Below are 26,281 nucleotides of genomic sequence, written 5' to 3' on the forward strand. Positions count from 1 at the left end.
CGGTCTCAGACTCTCCAAGGAACATTTTGAATCTGTTATTTTGAGTATTGGTTCGTTCATCGGGTGGATTTTCCAATGCAGATAGAGCTTTGTAGATAGTCAGCAGTTCCGCAGAAAAAACTTTTAAAATTAACGTTAAAATTTAACGTCCAATTTGATGGAAAAACATTTAAAAGAACATTGAAAATAATAACTGTTAAACGAGTGAATCAATAATACATATATTGTATTAGACGCCTAAAAGTTTATTCTATCACCCTTTTAAAGTTATAGTGAGGAGTCCACATTAGGTACATAAAAAGTTAATCTATGTGGATAAACGAAAAAGTATTACTTTTTCACATCAACTCTGATAAAGCTTAATCTACATTAGTGAGAGGTAAGCAGTATTGTGTGTGTAGAACTACTTTTAAATATTTCCTTTTTTTCATATATTTTGGATGTATGATATATTAATTATTTACCTTTTTTAAATTATATGTTTGTACAAAAGTAATTTACATAGACGCGTTTTACGAATGTTTACTAAAAACTAAAAGTTAAAATGTTTTACTATGAAAAGTAATACGTTTTACATATTGACTTGGATCCCTTGGTTCCTTATCTGTTTGCATTGTATATATATTATATTTTCACATTAACTTAGTGCGAAAAAGTAATCTAAGTTAAGTATGTGAAAAATAATCATCGTTGAATGGGTGAAATAGTAATCCAAGTTTTCATATTGTATTGGATGCCTAAAAGATTACTTTTGAATGGGAATGATTCCATACTAGGTGCTTCAAAAGGTAATCTGTATGTCTCAAAAGTAATCTCATATTGTATTGGGTGCTTTGATTCTTTGCCTCTTCGCATTATAAATATTACTATTTCACCTTAGTTGTGCGAAAAGTAATTAATATTGTATGTGATAGACTAGTTTTAAGTAATTTCCTTTTTTCATATGTATTGAAGGTATGAAATATAACCTTTTATCATTTTTATATTAGTAGTGACCAAAAATATAATCTATATTAGATGCGTGAAAAGTAATCAGTATTATGCGCGTGAAAGTACTCTTAATTCATTTTATTTTCATATGCTGGATAGTGCGACAATTATTTCACATGTATTAAATGTGTAAAACATTACTTCTTTACCTTAATAAAATTAATACTGAGTGAAAATGTAATTCATATTAGATGTGTGAAAAGTATTCCACATTTTCATCTTATATTTGAGATGCTAGAGATTAATTTTTCAGGTTTTTTTTAATTAGTATGAAAAACTAAGAGGAAATTCAGAGTATACGAAAAGGTAATCAATGTCTTCATGCTTTTTTAAACAGTATGAAGATATAATATACAGAAGGCGTGTGAAAAAGAAATCCACATTATATTTTCCAAATTGTGACTATGCAAATCAGAATAGGGCGATTTATTAACACTTTTTTACAATTCACAGTGATCCCGTTAAACCATTTCACAAATCAGTCTCGCCGCAATGCTCGAGGAACTCCTCCAGGTCGGCCAGTTTGCGCGCCTCGTGCTGTATGTGCCGGATGTGTCCCCATCTCAGCTGCTTCAGCTGCTTTATGTAGTTGGGATTGCCTGTAAAGGATTATCCTACTACAGGTGACACCCCTCTCGCCCTTCGTCGATACTTACACATCTTCTTCTTGTTGTCATCGTCGCTCTGCACCTGCCGTTCACTGTGGCTGGGTCGTACTTGCTCGGAGTCCACCGCTGGGGGCGCCGTGACGTTGGATATGAACGAATCGGTCAGCGCCGCGGTAACCTCGTAGCAGAGATCTTTGGAACCCGCCTGTCGGTGTCTGCTGATGGTCTCGATGGCCCTCCGCGGGTTCATGTCGTGGTGAACCTTTGATCAGTATCCATTAGAAGAAAATGTGTGCTGGAGTCGATGGAGGTAGTACCGGCTGTTGTCTGGGGATGGTTCCCAGTTCCTTGCTCAACGCCTTGTCGATCAGATCCACGATGTAGCTCTTGGACCGATGCAGGTCGAGGGCGCAGTGATCGTCGAGTGAACGGGTCATTCGCGATGACCGCTTCATCTCCAGACAGGAGGACGCGGTGGGTTTGAGATCCTCCTCGGGCTCCGGCGCCGTTACCTTCTGCGAGAGCTTTTCGTAATTGAAACTGCTGGTCCTCTCGTCTTCCTTTCTCGCGGTCGTCTTCTGTGGGACTTCTTCGCCCGGTTCTTCTTCCGGCAACTGGGACTCGCACTTTTGTAACCTGTTAAGCAGTTTATCCAGGGAGACCTTCATCTTGGGCTGGATTGGCACCCCCAGCATATTCAACGATGCCTTCATTTGTGCCACCTTCTCCTGCCTAGCTCGTATGGATGGTGGTACCTGTTGTCGGGTGCGAGGTCATTCGGTGATAGATTCAGTTATCAAATGGGTACCGAATAATAGTAAGAAAAAATGTGATACCTACTGATTAGGTGCATAGAATAACAGACGTAATTGAAAAAAGCCTTTGAAGGTAAAAAGGTATATTGAACTATATTCTTAGATGTGGCACAGGCCTTCGAAAAGGTATAGGATGGTGGCCTTATTCACATGCTACAGAAAATGTTACGGAAACAATTCACTGAGCTATTGAAATCTTAAATTACAGCAAGAGTGTTTAGAGTCAAATGCGAGGAAGCTGACTCTACAATATGCAAAGAAGCTAAGGCAGGTGTACCACAAGAAAGTATTTTGGTGCCAATTATTTACCTACTCTACAAATGTGATATACCACAAACGGAAAATATCATGATGGCTACATTTGCTGATGAAATCGCGATTCTTGCTGTTGGACATAATAGCGAAGAAGCCACACGAAAAGTATAACAGGCAAGTGACAATATAAATAATTCGCCTCAGACTTGGAAAATATGCATTTACAAAAGTAAATCTGTGCATGTGCAATTCACATATAATCAGACGGCTCAACTAGCTAAAAAAATAAATTAACAATATCATCCAATAGAGCAACAAGTACCTCGGAATGAAACTAGATGCAAAACTTGGCTGGTAACATGAACATTATGTTAAAAAACGAAAAGTAAAGAACTGGAACTAAATATAAGAGAACTAGCGACCCGCCCCGGCTTCGCACGGGTGCAATGCTGATACTAAATTAAATACACTACAGAAAAAATATGAACGTTGTATATAAAAACATAGCGGCCCGCTCCGACTTTGCACGGGCATAAAATATATATGCCTATGTCACTCAATGAAAACATGATTAAAATCGATCCAGTATTTTTGGTTCATTCATTACTGCCCTTGGCCTGCACGCATTAAATTTGGCGTAAAACAATTCCTCTTCCCCTATACTTACTATGAAAATTTCCTGCTATCTTTGGAATATCTAAATTCATACAATTTTTATTACATTACACATTTTTAAACGCAAATTTTAAATTTGTAATATCTCCGAAAATATTTGTTTAATTTACATGCTGTAAGGAACCATATTGATCTATATTAATTGCACACTGTATTTAAGGTACTTAATTCGATAAGGATTAATGCCGTATTGCTTAAAATAGCTTCGTAAATAAGCCATTTTCTCACGTAAAAAGTAAACAATAAAAATGGTTAATGTGGGTTATCCCTAAAAGATAAACATATACCATCGCGGATTTTTTTGTAGACCTTTTTATGGTGTGCAATACTGTAGTACATTAATTTGATCTAACTCGTAGGGTTAGGCAGCGTTTTTGCTAATTGCTAAATAAGCCTAAAAAAATAGGTTAATTTACGACATCACGTTAGAAACCTCTAAAATTGGCAATGTTGCCTTAGTATATTATGCATGTATTATACATATAAACCTTCCTCTTGAATGACTCTATCTATTGAAAAAAACCGCATCAAAATCCGTTGCGTAGTTTTAAAGATTTAAGCGCACATAGGGATATAGGGACAGAAAAGGCGACTTTGTTTTATACTATGTAGTGATAGTACATAATATATATATATATATATATATATATATATATATATATATATATATATATATATATATATACAATACAAGAGTTCCAGAACAAAGTTCTGAAAGGAATTGTAGGAGATACTACAGGACTGATTACTTTCATAGGGACCTTCAGATATTTTTACTTAGGAAATCAAAAGAATTGCAGGGAAACACGAGCACAAACCTCATTTTCATGACAATATCGAAGTAATACAATTCTTGGATAACACCAGCACAGGACACAGATTCAAAAAAATCAAATCATTTGATCTTGTGTAGTGTAGCAAGCATTTGATAGAATTATTATTACACCAGAGAATAAGATAGCGCCACTGGGTCCTCCTTCACATATACCTAGATTTATGTTAATAACAATTTAACATTTAAGTAAAAACAAATTGTAGGTTAGTAACTACTAGTAAAAATGTAATAAATAAACTAAAAAAAAATGGATACCGAGAGCCATACTGACCCGTGGTTTCAGAAATTTGGCGAAAGCCTTAACGTTCGAGGGAGATTCGCGAGCGTTGTTTTGGACGGGTCCCAATTTGTTTGTTTCGTAGTTCAGCTGGTGCTGCTTGTTCAAGTCGCCCTCGGAGTCCATCTGGTGGGCCGAGTAAGTGCAGGGGGCGGTTTCCTCGCCCGTATTGGGGTAGTACGGTTCGGATTGGTCCAGTGTTCGTTTGGTTATCTAAAAATCGGTATAGTAGGAATTTATTATTCAATTGTTGTGAGCATATAAAAATATAATTGTTATAATATAATATACAGGAGATGGATAACATAATATGAACACCTAATATATATATATAAAACATTTATCTATTAATAAGTCGTTGACACACTATTTGCTTTTAAAGCAATTGTTGTTCTTCTGGAATATTATATGGATAGTTTCCTGCGGAATGTTGTCCCGTTTTTGTACCATAACTACTCACTCTACTTTCTGCTGTAAAACCCTCCATAAGGGCTCAATTATGTTGAGGTCTAGCGATTGTGCTGGCCAGGGGAGATGTTTGATTATATTTTGGTGCTATTCAAACTAAGACTGTGTGTATATGGCAGTGTTTGGCAGCAATTTGCTAGTTAACAGGTCAACTGAAAAGTCCCCGGTCTATCTCGGTCCCCGGTACCCGGTCAACATAATTCTCTCAAGGGTGATACACTGATTATAGCAACCGTCCAACTTTTCGATACCATTTTTGTAGTACGATTTGGCTTTGTTTCAAAACAGGCCTTAGTTTCGGCGATCACCTCTTCATGTGACGAGAATTTCTTCCCAGCGAGTATTCTTTTGAGATCTGAGAATAGCAAATAGTCGCTAGGGACCAGATCTGGAGAATAGAGTGAATGAGGAAGCAATTCGAAGCCCAATTCATAGATTTTTGCTATCGAATTCACTGACTTGTGACACGGTGCATTGCCTTGGTGAAGCAGCACTTTTTTTTTCTTCAAATGCGACCGTTTTTTGGCGATTTTGTCCTCCAAACGGTCCAATAACGCTATATAATAGTCGCCTTTTTCAAGGTAGTCAATGAAAATTTTTCAGACGCCATAACCTTGCCAGCCGATTGCTACGTTTTCCCACGCTTTGGAGCGGGTTCATCGTGTGTAGTCCACTCGGATGACTGCCGATTGGATTTCGGAGTTCATTGTCACATACCGATGAAAAGGCTTGGGTTTATTACGCTTTATCTTCACTATTCAACACTGCTCCGAATCATCAACTCGTCGTTATTTTTGGTCAAAAATGAGCTCGCGCGGCACCCATTTTGCACAGAGCTTTCTCATACCCAAATATTCGTGAATGATATGATGTACACATCCAGTCGATATCTTTATAGTGTCTGCTATATCATTCAATTTCAATTTACGATCATTCAAAATCATTTCGTGGCTTTTTTGTCGGTGATATCTCTTTTGGTCGTCCACTGCGTTCACCGTCTTTGGTGCTCATTTCACCACGTCTAAACTTAGCATATTAATACTTGATGGTTGATTTTCCTGGGGTAGTGTCCAGAAACTCGCCATCAAGCCAAGTTTTTGCTTCAACTGTATTTTTTCCCTACAAAAGCAATATTTTATCAACACTCGAAATTCCTTTTTATCCCTTTTTTTTCATAATAACAAAAGTTGTTTCACTCAAAATGTTATTATATAATTCACAAACTAATGATCCGACAGCCGTCAATTTTAAATTTAATTTTAATTAACCTGTTATAGTAAGAACTTCGTCATTGAGGAAGTCCATACATTCATTCGCACTGATTAGTGTCAGTGATTACAGCGCCAGTGATTTCTGGGCAGGGTTTCTTTTAGGGTCCTCCATACATTAATACCGCCGTTTGTAGGAAAATATCTGGACGATTACTCATCGGACCATACTGCATTCTTCCAGTCATGAAGTGTCCAGGTTTGATGATCATTTCTCCATTTCTTCTGCGGCTTGGCGTTAACGTAAGTTATAAAGGGTTTCGAAATTGCAATCCTTCCATGAATGTTAACTTTGTGTAACTTAACTGTATTATTTTTTTTTAAGAATATTATTCAAGCTGAGTTTAGCTGTGGTAGTTTTATGATGTAAGAATACTATTCTCTGCTGTCGGTCTCAGTAGTCATTTAACTTTCGATTTCGCCCACTATAGCTTTTGCCTCTTATGCTAAAGAATTCAGTTATTTTCGTCATCGCTAACCAATAAAGAGCGATTTTCCTTGTTTTAACTGTCGCAGAACAAAATGTATAATATACTGAAACATAACCTATAGTCTATCCGACGAAGCAGTGAATTCACGTCATCAATATTTATAACTTATTGCCTGTTGCAGTTTGTAAATTCGTTTCAATATCAGAAAATATTTTCCTTCTCATTTTATTCTAGTTAAAAGTAGATACAATGCTGTCTGATACGTTCGCACACTTAAATGTTCAATCATGCATGCAAATGCATGTTCGGTTGTCAAATGTCTGCAATATTCTTGGAATCATTAATTTTAAATGGTTAGAAGCTTGCAAACTTTGTTTTGTCGCTTTGCTTGTGCTGATAGATTTCGATTCGGCGATTAATATTTTTGATTACTCTGGTTGAAGATGCCGAGGCCAAATAAGTAATCAGTCAAGAACTTATTGCGTCTTTAATCAATGACTTCCACCAGGAATGAGGTAGTGGAATGGGCCTGTTCTTACCAGTAAGACGCGTTAGAGAGTTAAGTACAGATACTATTAAGTTAAGCTGCTGGGGTTTTTATTAGAAATATTCTTATTTCATTTTTTATTTATATGAGTATGTTGATATAAATCGAAGTTAAAATAAACTAAAACAGGTAAAATGTCAACATTAAATGGGGCAAAATTGCACCATTTTGACTCCATAAATTGAGATAACTGCTACTTTGGATAGACACGACTTGGCATAGCAATATATACAGGTCTAATTTTTGACACGGAAGCAACGTTGCCAACATTGATGTAGTATATAGCATAGATTTCTATTTATCTATGCCCTGTAATTGCTCCTTATTAGATGTGTGAAAAATATTTTACGGTATTTTAATTATTTAAAGTCGATTATATCAAGTTTGTGAGATATTAGGATCTTATTTTGCTTAAAGATAGTGTCATTGACGATATAGCTGTTGAATAAGAGTTACTTCAAGGAAACTTATTACGCTTTAAACGCAAAAAAAATCGTGTTACATTTTCCTACGCCTAATATTAATTCGATCGCAAAAAAAGCTCTATTCTTACGTGGTTGGTTCTGTTTTTTTTCTTGAACAAAGCCGGATCGGGCTGCGTAACCACCGGCAGGCTCAAAGCCGACGGCTTTTTGTTAAGACACTGGGCGGCAACGTTCCGGGTGACGTACCTGAAAGGACGGAAAGAAAGGTCTTGTTCAGATGCGATCGTAAAAGAACGGATATCGCGCCAGGCGTAGAAACAATCGCAGATGGATCGATAAATAGACACAATTGCAGGTATGTAAAGGTATAAGGATCCCTGCCCGCCCCCGCGGTCCCTTGCGAGAGCTTCCTGATGAAAAAAGAGAAATGTGCCGTCGTAAAACGTTTACAACCGGAATAAAATAAGTCCTGCATCGGGTTTAATAAAAAAAACCGTGGTCTAGATTTATTCCCCCCCTTTCGTGCGTACTAATATGTTTTGATGGCGTTAAGGCATGTACACACTAAGACTACATACCGTAAAATGCTATAATAACCCTCTGTGTGACACAATTTTTCTAACCTAAATAAGATTACGTGTTTTGAATTTCTTATTCCATTTTTAAAATATATTGTCTATTGATATAGTTGTCAAGTACTTCACATTCCTTCGTAATAGTGTGGATACTATTTATCCTTAAAAGCTGTATTATTCCGCAATGGCAGTCGATGTCCTTTCACATTCAGTAATTTTAGAAGCAACTTATGACTATCAAATACAAAGAATACAACTGGAAAGTTTGTGCTGATTTAAAAGTTGTTGCTATATTGCTTGGGCACTTGTGGGGCAGTTGAGACACCAAAAACCACTATGAAGTTAAAGATTGGCCAAGAGGAGCTGACTTTGTTTCTTATTCTAAAAGAAAATGTGATGTCTCCAGCATTTGTTCAAATTTGTCAAGGCCAACAAGGTGTAAATATATTTAGTGGATAGGTGTATCAAAGACTGGTACTGTTTCAGCAACGATGATTCAATTATATACAATATATTCTGTTATTGAACTTATTAAAACAATCTATTATGTTTTAATAACATCATAGTGGTTTGTCAATATGTTGGAATATTAGTGTTATGTTACTGCAGATATATTTTCAAGATTTATTGATTTTTTTAGACGATATTGGACTTGTTATAAAAATCAGCACAAAACTGAAAATTATTAACATGATTGTTACCCAAACATTATACATATTTTGTAACTAAAAAAAATGTTTAATTGAAAATCTAATTAAAAAGCTATAAAAATTAAAATGTTACTATCGTTGTTAAAAAGTGTTTATACAGATTTTCTTAGTAAAAAAATATATATATCCAAATCTGTACTTTATTACATCTATCCAAATGTTATTAGTTGAATAATGTTGAAATAAAGCTGAGATATACCCACGCCAGTTTGATGTACGGGTTTAAATAGAAATATAAGGAATGGGTGAAATAATGCGAAAATGAAATGAAATGGAAATTATATCAAATAATATATCATAATAGCGTAATAAGTAATGATTAAAGTACAAGTGGTAATTATAAAACTATAAATACCAAACATTTAGACACACTTAGCTATTAGAGGATGTTTTTGAAATATTCTCGTCTACCTATGCTATTATGCCTGATTATTTTTAGAACGTAATTATATTAAGGATTCGACATGGAAAGAATATCAAAGATGATAGAATATGAAAGACTAGACAGTGTAGATGAACCGTAATCCGAGCGATGCATTGATGAAGTCGGCGAGTTTTATAATTGTCTTTTTTGGTAGCACTTATTAACTCATAGCCCAATGATTTCATAGGAATCTGCTCAGTTCCGATTTAAAATATCCATGTCAGATTTTAGTTTCTAATTTATGACTGCAGAAGTTGCATTAATTTTCTTATATATGTATAATTATGATAAATATTTTTAAGCTCATAAATATATATAGCATAATTTTTTATTCAATGATGCACCGTTCTTCATTAAACTTTATAATATTAAAATCATGAATACTAGCTGGTACTGTTAAGGCCTTAATTTTTGGAATTAATATTCCCAGTCTAGATGGACCATTAGATCTTACGCGGTGTAGTCACTACATGAGTTTATTTGATCTCAATGCATATTGAAAGACTTTGAAAGCGAGTCGCCTTAATGACTCGCCGGCGCCACCTATACAGCCGCTGGCGCGTTCGGCGCGGGCACAACTTTATGATCTCGATAAGCTTCTTTTCAGCCCTATCTGCGCCATCAGTTCCCGGACTGTTAAATCCTCTGCAGCATTAGATGGAAGAGAAGAGGAGCAGTCGCGACGCTTTGGCGCGTACGCCGAAATCTATTTAAGAACTAATTTACGACGGTATAATTTTGCATACAAACGTTCCGCGACCGTATTTGCAGGCTATTACGTCTTTCGCAGAGTCGAAATGAGAGGACGCGCCTCCTCTGACCTCCTCTTCCCACTCCCGGTTCTCGCGAAGAAAAAGGTATTCGACGGAAGACGATAGTCCGGGGGGATGAGCTTAATGCGAACCATTTAAATTGGGAAATTGCCATTCACCCCCGCGGCGACTCGAAATTTCCGATCTAAATAATGGCCGAGAGCGGATTTTCCAAGTCCCTAAAAATTTATATAAAACACTGTACATGTGGAGGGCCCGAAATTTGTTAATAAAACTGTTTTGTTGACATTTATATTATTCTAAGTTTGTCGGGGTGCAATATATTTATTTGAATATACTGCACTTGTGACTTAAAAGAGATCAAGAGACTAGGCTTCATATACTAAGAGGTACCTCCCTAAGAGGTAAGTAACAGGTCAATTGAAAATTACGTTTTACTACTATTTTTACTACTAGTTTTACTATGGTAGGCCGGGGACCTACAATAGTAAAACACATTTTTTTGACAAAATTAGTTTTTTTATTCAACATAATTCCCTTCACTGATTATAGCGACCCCCCATATTTTCGATACCATTTTTGCGGTACGATTTGTCCTTTTCTTTAAAATATGCCTCAGTTTCGGCGATCATCTCTTCATTCGACGAAAATTTCTTCCCAGCGAGCATTTTTTGAGATATGAGAACAGGAAATAGTCGCTGGGGACCAGATCTGGAGAATATGGTGGGTGAAGAAGTATTTCGAAGCCCAATTCATGGATTTTTGCCATCGTTTTCACTGACTTGTTACACGGCACATGGTCTTGGTAAAGCAGCACTTTCTTTTTTTTCAAATGCGGCCATTTTTGGGCGATTTCGTCCTTCAAACGGTCCAATAACGCTATGTACTAGTCGCTGTTGATGGTCATTCCTTTTTCAAGGTAGTCAATGAAAATAATTACATGCGTATCCCAAAATACAGACGTCATAACCTTGCCAGCTGACTGTTGCGTTTTCCCACGTTTTGGAGCGGGTTCATCGTGTGCCGTCCACTGGGATGGACTTCGGAGTGAAATGATGGAGCCATGTTTCATCCATTGTCACATATTGACGCAAAAACTCGGATTTATTACGCTTGATCATCTTCAAACACTGCTCTGAATCATCAACTTGTCGTTGCTTTTGGTCAAAACTGAGCTCGCGCGGCACCCACTTTGCACAGAGCTTTCGCATACCCAAATATTCGTGAATGATTTTATGTACACGTTCAGTTGATATCTTTAGAGTATCTGCTATTTTATTCAATTTCAATTTACGGTCATTCAAGATCATTTTTTAAATTTTTTCGTCGGTAAGAACCTCTTTTGGGCGTCCACTGCGTTCACCGCCTTCGGTACTCATTTCACCACGTCTAAACTTAGCATACCAATCCTTGATAATTGATTTTCCTGGGCCAGTGTCCGGAAACTCGGTATCAAGCCAAATTTTTGCTTCAACTGTATTTTTTCCCTTCAAAAAACAATATTTTATCAAAACGCTTCAATCAATTCCTTTTTATCCATTTTTCCACAATTACAAAAGTTGCTTTACTCAAAATGCTATAATTCACAAACAAATGACGACAGCTGTCAAATTATCCATATATCTCTTTTGAGTTGTGTTAGGCCGGGGACTTCTCAAATGACCCGTTAAATCGTATAGCCACGTCTGTCTATCGTTTGTAACCGTCTTCGTAAAGCACTTTTAATTTTCTCCTTTCCTTATTTTATCATGTATGTTTATCTTCTGTAAATGTTTTCACAATCTGAATTTTCTCCTTTCTATGTACTTTTCCATTGATTAAATAGCAAGGTCTTTTCTTAGTACTATACTTCCGAACCTGTCCATCTTAGTTACACCCCTGACTATTTTCAGGGGTTTAATTTCTACTGGTGTTATTCTACTTGTTTAGTTTATTGGGCAGAAATCTCAGTAGATGTCGAAACGATTGTTTTAAGAGAAAACTGCCAAAAATGCATCCATTAAACGAATCGTATATTATTAATCAGCTTTTGAGAATTATATGAATAAACTCTAGTTAAGTTACGAAGTGACTTTTTTCTCCATTTAAAATTTTAAAGTATCGAACGTTGCTACGCTCTAGTATCGTTTACTTTTAATTCGATGGCACTATCGGCATATATCAGCAGAGACGGAGGGGGGAGGGGTGTTAGGTAGAGGAGCCACAACGAAAATCAGATAATGGCAAAGGATCGAGGTCGTGGGCCATCGGCTTAATTCGGCCGCTATCTTAATGCCGGCGCGTTTGTTTCTTCCGGATGCATACCGAGCCGATAATTCAATCAGCTCACGTCCCATCTCGAGAACCCGCCCGCCTCCTGCCCTCCTCCATCCCCTCCCTGGGGGTCTTATTAACAGGCGGTATCGGCACACAGCCGATACGGTTAGATTGGCGAGGCCCCGGCTTTGATTGCAAATGACCCCGAATGGTAAACTATTCACTAATAATGTCGTTAGCAGTCCCAGAGGCTCGGGTTGTCTTTGGCTTGTTGGCAGTACGGCCGGTAAATTGCCTCGATTGTTTAACTTATGCTGATCTACAAAAATACTAAATTATTTGGATTAAACAAATATGTACACAGCATTGTTCTTACCTGGTATGCGTACCATTATAAAGATAGGGTTTTTGTATTTCTAAAAACATATACGTTTTTTAAAACATTTACGTATATGCCAATTTATTCTATTCCTTTTCAAGGAGAAAGTATTAAAATACCATAAATTATTAATATAATGTATACATATAAGACTTTTATAGAAGAATGCAGCGATTAACTGTATATACAGGATGGTCATTCTTACCTGGTATGCGTACCATTATAAAGATAGGGTTTTTGTTTTTCTAAAAACATATAAGTTTTTTAAAACATTTCCGTATATGCCAATTTATTCTATTCCTTTTCAAGGAGAAAGTATTAAAATACCATAAATTATTAATATAATGTATACATATAAGACTTTTATATAAGAATGCAGCGATTAACTCTATATACAGGATGGTCATCATGTACATCACAAGATAAAAAACGGATTAAGTCATTTTAGGTTTTCTGAGTCAACTTTTCTCTTAATTATGTCATTATTTCGATTATTATAATTTTACGGGAAAATTATTGTGTCTTAAGATTCAAAGACACAAAGAATATTTATTCTCCAGGCAACCTATTTTCAATCCTTCTTCATTCCTAATATATTGTGATATTGCAAATATTGTGTCGCAGCTAACCCGAATGAGGAACATTATTCCTTCAAAATGAACTATTTTGTCGTCGTATATCTAAAACTTTGATATTTAATCTGTCCCAATGGACATATTGTAAAAATTACTGTGACGGAAGCTCGCTTATTTGCAATATCTCAAGAGAACAAATTGATAAAGACGATTCGATTTTAATTTTAATGTCAGAGGTTTCCGAAAGTTTATTTAAATTATTATAAGTGATTAATGCTGCCAAGCTGTCTCAGGTATACCGCTCTTGGTGCTAAGAACCATCAATGAATAGTAAGTAACAAGAGTATGAGGTTTTGAGTCCAATTGTTATATGTTAGAGTAGAGACTATTGACATCAAATAGGTATGCGTGAACTTGTCCAATCATTAGTTTAGTAATATTGATGTGTTGTGGCCTGTTTTAAGTCAAAATGATAGGATTTTAAAGCTACTCCTTATCTATTAGCTTACTGTCGTTCTTTATTAAGTCCTATCTCTACTGAACCATTTCATTATAAAAAGGAATCATGTGAAAGGAAATTTAATAATGAATGAACAGATTCTTCTCTACAATGCCCATATCACTGAGAATCGAGATAATGGAAATGTATTATTATTGAACGGTTCGCGCTATAAAATGTTATGAATATGTACCATTGGAAAGCTAGAAAGATAGACTGAAAGAAATTCCTTTGTACCCATTTTCTTCACATTAATAAAAGTTGCTTCACTCAAAATGCTATATAACAGCTGTCAAATTTATACAAGCATCTTTTGAGGGTTAGAGCTAACTAAAACACATGGATTTAACTCTAGTAGTGCCATCTATATGTTAAGGCGGGGACTTCAATTGACATGTTAGATCTATTAATATTTGGGTAATCATTTAATTAAATTTTTGTTTTTTATATCTTTAATTTAAATCAAATAAAATAACAACGTTAAGACACTTACTTGGGGGTTTTAACAGTGACCGGGTACTTCTTATTCCCAGTTGTGCGGGAAGGTTTCTGAGAGTGATACAAACTTTTATTCTTGTGGTCTCCGTACAACATGGCCCAGTAGTTCTGCGCCGCCCTGTAGTCGGCGTATGGGTCGTGGTAACTTTCCGTGTACTCCTGCTGATTGCGAGTTTGTTCTTTCACCAGAGGACAATTGACGTATCCGCCGTGACCCTGCTGATAGCGATATCTCGGAAAATGGTGCAGGTGGGGCTTGGGTACCCTGGTCCTGTGAGGATGGTGCCTTTGTGATTGGTACTGATTCTCATAGTAATATGTCCTGGGTTGTGGGGTTTCATCAACATCATTTTGTTCTTGAGCTGGATCCTGATAATTTGTTAATCTCTGATACTGCTCGACATCTGTAAAACCCTGATAATCAAGCAGAAAGGTTAAACGGTTCCAAATACCCGTTTGAAAATCACACCTCAGCATATAGACGTGCGTCAGGTACCTGCAGGTCAGCAGGGTTATCTGCGGGCTGCTGTTCATAGTGATCGTCGTAACCGTATACAGCTTCCTGATCACAGACCGGATAGTTCTGGCTGTAGTTTATATCCTAAAAAGATTTATTGATTGTTATTCATTAAATTTATAGCGGTACCAATACTTCGGTGCTGAGCTATGATAGTCTGAGATTGTATATGATATAAAACAGTTATTAGAGTTACAATATTTTTTTGATTTTATCAACATTTCGTTCCCTATATATTGCGGTCTATATTCACATGATAACATTACTAATTGTGATCAAGCTTCAAATCAACTCTCAAAGTGCTCATTTTAGTTAACGATTGTCATGATTGCCATAAATCCATAGCTGACGCCCGAAAAGAATATATACTTTTCAAGCAATACGCCTTGGTGCTTCAGAACCTCGAATACTCTTCACAAAATTTTGCTGCAGTTAGTGATCGGCCGCAATCGTCTCTTATTTTTCAGATTGTTTGATATGATCATGATCCATGTCTTTTTCGGAGATGTTCGATGCGTTTTCCATCCAAAAAGATGGTCATCTTTCATTTGATAGACATGTCTATACCACTGTAATATGCGTCTCTGAATTTGTGACTCAACTGTGCCCTGACTGTCAAATCAGGAGCATTGGCCTGCGTTGTACTTGGTTCTGATTCTTTTAGGTTAAAATTAAATGTTGTTTTTAATATATTGAAACATTAATGTTATGATATCACTGCACGTGTGTTCTGGCTCTGGATCCTTTGTTCAGATTAAATTAACTTTCGTTCCACAGTTACTCGAAGTATTCTTTGTTGTAGTTAAGTGAATTTTCACAAAAGGCAGATTGAAGGTGCTCAAAGACTAGCTTCTAGCCATAGCTATTCCAAGTAAGAAACATTCAAGCTCTGAAAAATACTCGTAGTCCATGGATTCTCGGCACCCTTGTCACAGTTCAGGGTGAATGGCCACCAAAACCGTATTGTAGTAGCTTAGTTTGTTGAGTAGAATATTGGAATCCGGAGTCACCAAAATGTGGAAAACCATTCCATAGAGGGATACCATAGAAATATGAGTAGAAACAGTGCCATTTCGAAGATATTCAAACAACCATAAGCCTTTCAGATGGGACAACGACCACGAACAGTTCTGTGGTCGTTTCTTTAGGAAGGAGGTGTTATAAAATTCAGAGTTACGGCCCTGACTATCGCAGCCATGTACAAAGCCCGTCTGTGAATGAGTGAGATGGGATTGCTCTGTTTTCTGGTAGATGAAAACATTTTATACTTATGTACTTATATGTACGTATATATATATATATATATATATATATATATATATATATATATATATATATGTATATATATGTATACGAGGAGGAATTAAATATAAATGGTAATCTTGTAAAATAATTTTATTAATCAATGGTATACATAAACTAAATATTTAATGTAGTCGCCTCGGTGCTTTGCATACTTTTACCGCCGATTTGGAAGCTTGAATATTCCTTCTTCTTCGACACACACCTTGACCCACTTATAGACTCCATTCTGAGACAATGTAGCATCCCCAAACTGTGCCTTCAAACGAGTGAAATTGAAATTGAAATAAATTTCCGATGGTTTAACGCCTTCATTGGTTAAAAACTTTATGATGATGATGCCTTGTGCAATAGACGAAAATTACCGTTTATATATATCCCCCTTGTATATAAAATATAGTTATTTAGAACTAGTTATACAAAAATATAATAAAACCAATAATATAACCAAAATATTGTTGCGTCCCAACGGAGGGTTCGTTAACATCTCTTACTAAGAAGGCGGATTACTTTTTCGCGTACCCAATAATTAGGCTTAGTTTCCGCGTTCTGTCTCGGTTTTTTTCACGCCAATATCGATGACCCTCTCCCAACAGATTGACACCCAGGAACCATTCTAATTGATAAATGGCGTCGGAAAAGAGGCGCGTGAAATTGACAGTTTCAAATTAACATCCGCCAAACGCCCCCGCCACTCTTCTCCCCCTCCCCGCCCCGGATCCTCGGTCCTCGGCCAGGCCGGATGAGAATAAACGGTTTCCACTGGTAATTTTTTCGCCTTACGCCAGCTTTAAATTTCCCTTCCCGTTCAAACTTTCCTCCGGAATAAACTTCGGTTCGGCATCGGGGGGACGGGGGTGTGCCGGGGCATAAAACAAGACCACCCCCTCCTCTCGCGTCCTTCGTTTCCCCCCGTCCGCAAATTGTATTCGAAAGTTTCACGGACGTTCTCGATAATGAAATGTTTTCGCGGTTGGGTCCGACATCTCGCACCGGATCGATCCTGATGATGGTGGCGCCTCGTCCTCCGAGAGGAAACGTTGTTGACGATTTGTGAACGTAGGGCTGCTCTTTCTTGACCGAGCCTTGATTTTAGCTGATTGATAACGAGATTCGTAATATTGGCAAGAAGTGAACAGCAATCGGGACGTTTTGAAACGTTAAGTGATGTTTTTTTTTCATGTTCGATTGGTATAAATGTAGTACGCGAAATACCAATAAGTCATCACGAGGTAAATAATTCAAAACTATAAAGCCTTTATGTCCGCAAAACTCCGAAAGATATTCATGTATTAGCTTGGAATGTTTAGACAATATTGATAATTAGCAGACGTGTGTTTTTATACACTTTTGATCGGAAAGTATTAACGGACTGTGATATTATCAGGTTGAATTATTAGGTGCTTGCATGATTCAGTGTTCAGCGATATCTATTGGTGCAGTTGCAAAGTATAAATGTACTGTTAAGTAACCTAACTTTGACATATCTCTACATAAAATAACAGTTTTCCATTTAATATTATTGAACACTCAAAATTTCATTTTGGACATGCATAAGTTATGTTATTTCATTTTCAAAAATCTACTGTCGAAGCCCATTAAACACTTTCAGAAACTTATGATGATGCCGGTCCATTATATCCCAATTGCTAGTTTTGGGTTTAACGGTTTAAAAGTGTTGATTTTGATATCAATCACAAACAACAAAGACCTGGGCCTAGAGACTTATTGGACGGAAGCCCAGCCATCGGAAGGAACTTTCAGACAGGTTAGTTGATACACCGTTTTCAAATATTTACATGCAATGTAAACAGACTTTTAACATCATCAGTTATCCAAATGTCTTTATAAGAAGAACTAAATGTAAAAGGTTAATATACTCTCTAATGAAAGAAAAATATATTACTTAGATATAAAATTGTTGATTAGGTGGATTAAGTGGATACAACTACATAAAAAACGCGCCTAGAACTCTAACTCACAGGTGGTTTGGAAAATATTTCAATATAGATATAATCAAATACAAATCTAACCTAAAAACTATTATAACTGTTTACTTAAGTGTAGTTTTACTTCATTTTTATTTATTTTATTTCGAATAGAATTTTGTAGTATGTTAAAGCTAGACCGAACTAAAACTTAGAGTGGATACAGCAACATTGAGACGACGACGACGACGATAGATGACGTATGTACAAAACTTCTTTGGATGGACTATATATATTGCATGGTGTTCATATTATTTTGTCTATCCCCTGTATATACACCTGATGATTCGGCAGCCAACGAATGCAGTGAACCTTGTCATCGATCAGTTTAATTTTAGATCGTTACGATCATCTGATGGACTTGAACGGAGTTAATTAATTAAAAAAACATATTTCGCGTGCTGGCACTTCGGCGGTGTTAGTCGCGGGGGTGGTGTTAGTCGAACGGCTACCGCTAACAGCTAATAATAGCCTTTTAATTGATTAGACACGGTGCTTTTCGACGAGCGGTCGCAACGGTCAAAGGTGATGTCACAAAAAGCTGAAACGTGGGATGAAAAGTCCCGGATCTAACGCATAGATGCCATTAGTTTATTGCGTTCACCACTTTTTCAGTTGGTACTAACCTTCACAAGATAAGCTGTTAATATTTCACTATATTCTATTCAAAAACTTGTCAGTTATTGTGCTAAGAGTAACACGATGTCGTCTTTTAATTTTACACTGCTTTTTGATGGGAAAAAATACCTTCCAAGCGATACAATGGCTTGAAACGTGTTACAAGGACTGCGCTCCATCAGAAGCAACAATAAAACATCGGTTTGCTGACTTCGAACGTGGTCGTAGAGACACCGATGATGCAGAACGCAGTGGACGTCCAAATGAGGCCATAACACCAGAAAACATAAAAAAATCCACCAAATCGTTGTCAATAATCGAGAAGTGAAGTTGCGTGAGTTAGCTAACATCGTAAACATTTCAAAAAATAGAGTTGGTTTTATTTTGCATGAGTATTTGACTAGGAGAAAGCTCTATTAAAAGTGGGTGGCGCGTTTGCTCACTGTTGACCAAAATCAAGAACGTGTTAATGATTCTGAACAGTGTTTGGTCATGTCTAAACGTAAGAAATCGGATTTTTTGCGTCGATATGTGACAATGGACGAAACATGGATCCATCACTTCACTCCGGAATCAAAGTGATCGTCATCTGAGTGAATAGCAACTGATGACAAGCCTATTTTGAGGCAAAAGATAAATCGTTCTATAAAAGTGGTATTTAAATGTTAGAGCGTCGTTGAAATGATTGTGTGACTCTTGATGGTGATTACGTTGATGATTATAGCCAATTATGAACAAAAAACGCGTTTTCTTTGTTACGCCCGGACCTTTTCAGCCAATGTGTTAGTAGCGGGGATGCTTTTATTTTTTGCGGTAACCACCGTGCGTTTTCGGTGGCTCTTACGCATGTCGACGCCGGAGCATCCTCTCGCAAACGTTCAAAAGACTCACCATGGCTTAGGGGAATTTCTCGTGACCGCTAACACAAAAACTCGTTCACTAACTCTCGTATTGAAACAAAACTGACGCAAAACTGATAATTTTGGGTGTCTGTTTGACATTCAGGACGATGCGGACGCTCTCCGTTTCCATAGCGTTGCATTATTTCACACGTTACGCGTTTTACGAACTCTCAGTCGGAAAATAATAAAACCTTGAGAGATCGCTTTTCGTTTAAGCCAAGAAAAATTTTTCAGTGCTGTTAAATGCATTTTATTTAAAATAAGAATTCTATATATGTGGATCTATAAAAGGTTTTTATTTTACTTCGTGGAAATAATACCTAAAATATACTCTCAGTGTCAATTAATAGTATTCTGATTTAAGTGCACAATATATAGATATATAGAGTGGGACCTTAAATGATCATACTCGTAACCATACTCTCACTGTGTCTCTTAACCACTAAAGAGTAGGATGTATAAATGCAAGAAAAGCTTTTTTCATTATTTCAATTTTATATTTATGTAATATTTTATGGAAATATATTGCTATGACTTCTTTTTTAATATTGTGTTGTTTTCCAGTATATTAAGGTTTAATTTTTTTCAAAGGTTTTTGCTCTAGTGCAGAACTTTTTTTAAAGTAATCAAAGATAAACTTCAGGAAACCAGAAAGGTTTATTCTTATCATTTCAGGCCGACAATACTATTATGCACCCATGTATGGAATATCATCGCTTAACCATCATGAAACCGTTAATTGTAATTTTAATAGTAAGTTGTTTTAATAGTAATCAAATGGTTTCATTCTTTTGAGACTGTGCCCTGTTCTGGTGTTATCCAAGAGTTTTAATACTTCGATATTGGCATGAGAACGGAGCTTCTCTTTATACCTCCTTGCAATGCTCTTAATTTCCTAAATTACAGTATATATATGAAGGTCTCGATGTAAGAATGAGTCCTACAGTATCTGGGTGTACCTATATATTTTAATAGTATTTTGCTCTAGACAACATGAGAGATGAGTTAATAACTCTAGTCAGTTTTATGAAAGAATATAATAAATATAATATGAATGCACTGAAACAATAACAATAATAATTCAAAGTCATTTGAAAAATTTGCACTAAAAATTCCAATCAGTTAGTCATACAGCGCTGTCAAAACAAGGTTCTTCGATTGATTACCAATGCCTATCGCTATGTAACCAATGAAGAACTGCACGATGACCTGGAAATCAAATGGATTTGCGAAGTTGTGCAGGATTTCGCCTTGAAACACGAAAGAAGATTACTAAATCATACTAACGTGGAAGCAATACAACTGCTGGACAGCGCGCAGAATGTCAGGAGATTGAAACGAACAAAACCCTACGAACTTGTGTGAACATTTAGTGTGTATTATTAGTGTAAACTAGAGTTATAAGTTAATAATTAATAAATAATTATAATTTTATAATTGAGGAATACATACTAATGTATTTTCTCGCACTCGTCTTGCTTGTTAATTAATCCAAGCACATAGGAAAGGTAGTAATAAATTAATTGTAATAATAATAATAATAATAATTAAGATTGTACTAAGCGTATCTAATAAAGATGTATAAAAAAAAATAGAAAAATAATAAAAACAATCCCCAATCTGTTACAAAGGACGGAAGGAACAAACTGATTTGTGACGCGTCAACTAAATAGTTTTATTTACAGTGAAAAGGAACAGGACCTTCTGCGGCCGCCGCCTAAACTCACACACATACAGACGCATTGTAACGAAGAAGCGTCCGAGAAAAATGGTCCCAAGCAGCACCTCCATATATCACCACGTTATCAACGTTATTGGCCCATTTGGCGCTGTGGCTTTGACAGATTTCGGCCAGTCCGAACGTCACGTCTCTTTGGAGAACGATGAATTAGTATGGGGGTCTCCCGCGGGTCCGTTCCCATTTTTAATTCACGCTTTGTTCTCTTTCTTTCTCAATTGGTTATCTTCGACGTTCGATAATAGTTGTTTGTTTTCTTTTTATGAAACCTTAAATTGCTTTCTTAAAAATACATTTTTGCCTAATAATTATTTTTTATTATAAATTTATTCATCCACCAATATCCCATATTTTAATATTTCGGTATTGGAAACACCTTTAAAATATTTATTATTACATAAAGGATATACTTATGTTTCTTTATCTGTTGCTCTTTTAGCCTATATGATGATAATTCTACGAAACTATTGCAGCGATTGAACTATACACCTTATAATTGGATGCCGTGTAAATGTTTCAAGGTTGACTTCGTGGTCCTTGGTCAACAAAAGGGTTTTACAAGATTACCATGTTCAAAATGTGACTGGGACGTCAGAGCTTGAATAAACTTTCTTTTAACACCCAAATCCTAAAATATATTTTTTACCTCCATCACACATAAGTTGGGCTTGTTAAAATAATATGTAAAAACTTTGCCTAAACATCGCAATATATAAATATTTCAATAAGGCCTATTTCAATATTTCCAAATTTGGATATCATTTAAAAAATTTGGGACTAATCTAACTTATCGCCGAATAAGATTAGAATTAATAAGAACTTATTTATTACATTGTTACTTGTGGTTTCCGAGTAACCTACAAATTGTTCACAAAATAATTAAATTTAGGTATATATCTAGGAGCTCCCATTGGCGCTCTCTTAGTTTCTGGTCTAACAATGTTTATATTAAAGGCGCCGTACTACAGCACACTGGATCAAACGGTTCAATTCTTTTGAGACTGTGCTCTGTTCTGGTGTTATCCAAGGGTTTTAATATTTCGATATTGGAGTGAGAACGGACCTTCTCTTTATACCCCCTTGCAGTGCTATTGATTTCCTAAATAGCAGTATGTATATGAAGTTCTTGATGTAAGAATGAGTTCTACAATATGACATGAGAGATAAATTAATAATTATTGTCAATTTTATGAAAGGTTTTTGCATAATAATCTTGATTTTTTACTGAATACTTGATATGAGTATATAAACAAGGCAAACGGTCTCATCAGAACATAAAACAGATCAAAGAATGACTCCAAGGGCAATAAAATATCAACATGGTGGATTATTACTAATGAATACTTCAGAGACGATAAGAAAATACATTATATCAAAAGGAAGTCGATTCAGTAAACTTTGTGGAGAACCTAATATTATCATTTTAATAATATCATATTATTATATGTAAATCATGTAACTTCATTTAAACAACTATGATTTTTTAACATTTATATATCGAAACTTTCTTATTTTTTTGACATGTAATTCACATTATGTTAAGAAATAATTGCCAGTTAAAATCACATAATATTTAGATGAATTGGGGTAAATTGGTTTGAAACATTCGCACTTCAATGTGTAAGTATGTCTCAATAAAATATTCAATCAAAAAATAACTGTTTTATATTTTTAAACTCAAATCCTGAGTGCGTTTTTCAACATTCTGTATAATAATTTGCAGTTAGTTATGAACGCGGTTTTTGTATCTTTGATCTAGAAACCTATTGCTCCTTATATACATATGTTTCGTGTTCTATAATCGGCAAATTAAAGACTATCATATATCGTCATAGCCAAAGAACAAAAATGAAGTATATGTTTCATTCCCATTAAAAAAATTACCACAGTGTACTACAATAACGAATGGATGGTTAATACTAATTGTTTCCTGTTGTAATACATATATATAAATATATATATATATATATATATATATATATATATATATATATATATATATATATATATATATATACCCATGATCCAACACAACATTTTCAGGTTAAGATTGTTATACTAGATCGATTTTAGTCGCCAGTCACTATTCGCCACAGAAAACTAATTTTTTGTCTCACAAGCAATGAATGATTGATCGATGTTTTTGGTTTTGGTTTGTGTGAAAGTCCAGGGAAAGTTTACATGGTGAGAAAATCTGAAATAATTGCGAAAACCTTCGAGATACTCCTTTAGGGTTGTTATTACATCTTTATTTGTTGAAAAACACCTTTCCCACATATATTTTGTGGGATATTCCAACAGTCGGTAACAAAATCTGATATTATGAAAATAGACATTACGAACATTATAAAAACAAACAGTGGCCATTATGAACATATTTATATATAAGATGAAACGAGTATCCAGGGAAATCCGCTGGCTAAACAACGGTACTTAATAAATATCTCGCGAAGTTCTCTAAAAGTTTTTTCCCTCTCGTCCAATAACATTTATAATCCTTTTTATTCGAACACTATGCGAACTCCCACCTAGTCTGGAGCTCAGACATCTCTGCAGCCGTCTAAATCGCTTGATAAAACAGAACAAATTCGGCATACTCAATAAATTAATACCGGCGAACATCTGCCCGACGGAATTCACTTACTATTCAAATATCTGGTGGCAACTAAACTAAAACTGACAAAAAACTCATCGATTTTCTATAGATGTCGAAGGAATACGGTCTGGAATTATTACAACTAGTCTACGAATGAATTATTATCGGCTATTAGACGTTGTTCTGCCCAAACATTGGCTTCGAGTTTTGTGTGATTTATTTGTGGTCTGTTGAGTGGTGTTCCATGAGAATTATTTACCTTTCTAATGGATACCTTGTATCAGTTGATGCTTTTACTTTTCGCAGTCACATACTTACCAGTTCCATAATTTATTAATTATCACCGGCTTATTATTATTTTTAGAAGATTTCTCTGATTTTGGTTTCTCTTGATGGTCTGTTAATGATTCCAATAGTAGTGGACTGTTTTTCTCTGGAGCCATTGTAGCGGTATGTATTTTATTGTACTACTTATTAAAAACATCACACTATACGCTTAATTTACATTTTTCAATCTTTATTGGTTTTCTTGTTTTTCAAATTTATATTTCGGTCTCCAGCCAGAATTTGAATTCCAGTACTGGTTAGAGTAATATTCATTCATCAGTATCATCCTCTGTCGATGTCTCGGATATGCGTGTCTCAAACTGTGTGATTTTATATACTAAATACATATATTTTTCTGTGTATTTCCTATTTTATTGGATGACATTTTCAACCATGTGCCATCAAACACTTGTGAAATATTGTCATGTATCATGTCAACGTATCAACTCATGTCAAAGTAAGTAGAAGTGCTGAAGCAGTAGTTGCAAAATTATTGAGTAACTTGAAGAAGATTACAAAAAAAGGAAAACAACTATTAGATGGACAAATGGATGATATCGTTGTAAATAGGCAATCGTAGTGTTTTCTGCGTTATAATAGTAAATATAGAAGAGGTTAGTAAGATATATTCTAAAAGTATGATAATTTGAAGGGAAAATAATCATGGGAGTAATAGTTTTTTATTGTTCTTACCTACCGTTTATCCCAGATCTAAAAATCCAACAATCAAATAAATATATTTATAGAATAATATATACATAATTATAAAATAATAATCATACTTTGCATAATTGTGAACAGCCGTTTTTAAAATGTATTCACAATTTTGCAGGTTATGATTATCATTTTGTATGTATAAAGATTTATAATCAAATTAAATATAAACTATTTGAAACATGGTATATGAGAATACGTTAGTTAATTAAAGAAGGTTTCCACAAATATATTCATAGGTACATACACAGAAATTTATAACCATATATTGCAAAATTGTGAACACTTAATATCAAATATATGTGTATATATACATATATATATATATATATATATATATATATATATATATATATATATATATATATATATATATATATATATATATATATATAAGAGAACATTATAACAAATAATTTGTGAGAATGTACGCCATGGCTGTTTTTTAGGACACAATGGGAAATTCTTGGCGATTATTTCTTACTTCATCAGGTTGTAAAATAATCATGAAATTCAGAAAAAAATAGCGAATATATGTGACAAAAAATTGATAAGGTCTAATTTATACCAATTGTTCTTTTCAATAAAATTTACGAAAAATGTGTGAATGCTATTCCTGTTGTCATGGCGTTGAAGGTAAGGTCCGGCAAAAACAGTTTTTTTTTCGGACAACTCGTAAAGTTGAAGACAAACTGAGTGACAGCGAAAAGAAAAAAAAGGGGGAGAAGACAACTAAATCGACCCGGGTCTAACGAAAGACTCTTTTATTTTGTGCTTGTGCTACATTTTGTCGTGGCCCAGTCCCACCGTCGGTCAGCCCGGGAGACAAAAAGCGTTTAGGTCCGGGAAGCAACCTTTAAAAACCATCATCCCGTCCCTTTTCCCAGTCAAACATCGCCCGGAGATAGCGTACGCCTTTTTTTTCCACACGCGGGGTGGAAAACTATAGCCGGAAGGGCCAGTTAATCAGAAGATTTTTAAAGTTTTAGCAGTAGGTCTTCGAATTTCTCTAATTCTAAGTTGATTATGTTAAGTACGTTATTTAAAATTAACCATTTCACTGGAGTAGTATGTGGAAATACTTATGTACCGTATATATAGTCCGTACAGTAAAACAGTGAAAACAAATAAATAACATACAAGTAAGTAAACATATAAATGATGAGTTTTCTACTTATAATAATAAACTAATAATTAAAAAAAAACGGTTATCAAATATAATTCATTTTAATATTATAGTAATCTAATGCATATATTACCGAAAGACTTAAACTTACAATTAATTATACAGTTATA

The 26,281-nt window shown here is 35.3% G+C and overlaps 1 protein-coding gene across 1 annotated transcript; it reads right to left on the reverse strand.

The window, feature by feature from the left end:
• Positions 1-1,355: 1,355 nt before the first annotated feature.
• LOC143199377 (uncharacterized) lies at positions 1,356-19,693 on the reverse strand. The gene is made up of 8 exons (XM_076409161.1): positions 19,600-19,693; positions 14,753-14,884; positions 14,279-14,697; positions 7,723-7,840; positions 4,450-4,668; positions 1,916-2,353; positions 1,647-1,860; positions 1,356-1,589 (listed from the first exon to the last, which is right to left on the reverse strand). Exons 1-8 carry the CDS (start codon positions 19,600-19,602, stop codon positions 1,462-1,464), a joined length of 1,671 nt encoding a protein of 556 aa, XP_076265276.1. The 5' UTR covers positions 19,603-19,693; the 3' UTR covers positions 1,356-1,461.
• Between the last annotated feature and the right edge of the window lie 6,588 nt (positions 19,694-26,281).

This window comes from Rhynchophorus ferrugineus, unplaced genomic scaffold (assembly GCF_030347505.1).
Source record: "Rhynchophorus ferrugineus isolate W39M unplaced genomic scaffold, kcgeb_rfMv2 rfM7, whole genome shotgun sequence".
Taxonomy (NCBI): domain Eukaryota; kingdom Metazoa; phylum Arthropoda; class Insecta; order Coleoptera; family Curculionidae; genus Rhynchophorus; species Rhynchophorus ferrugineus.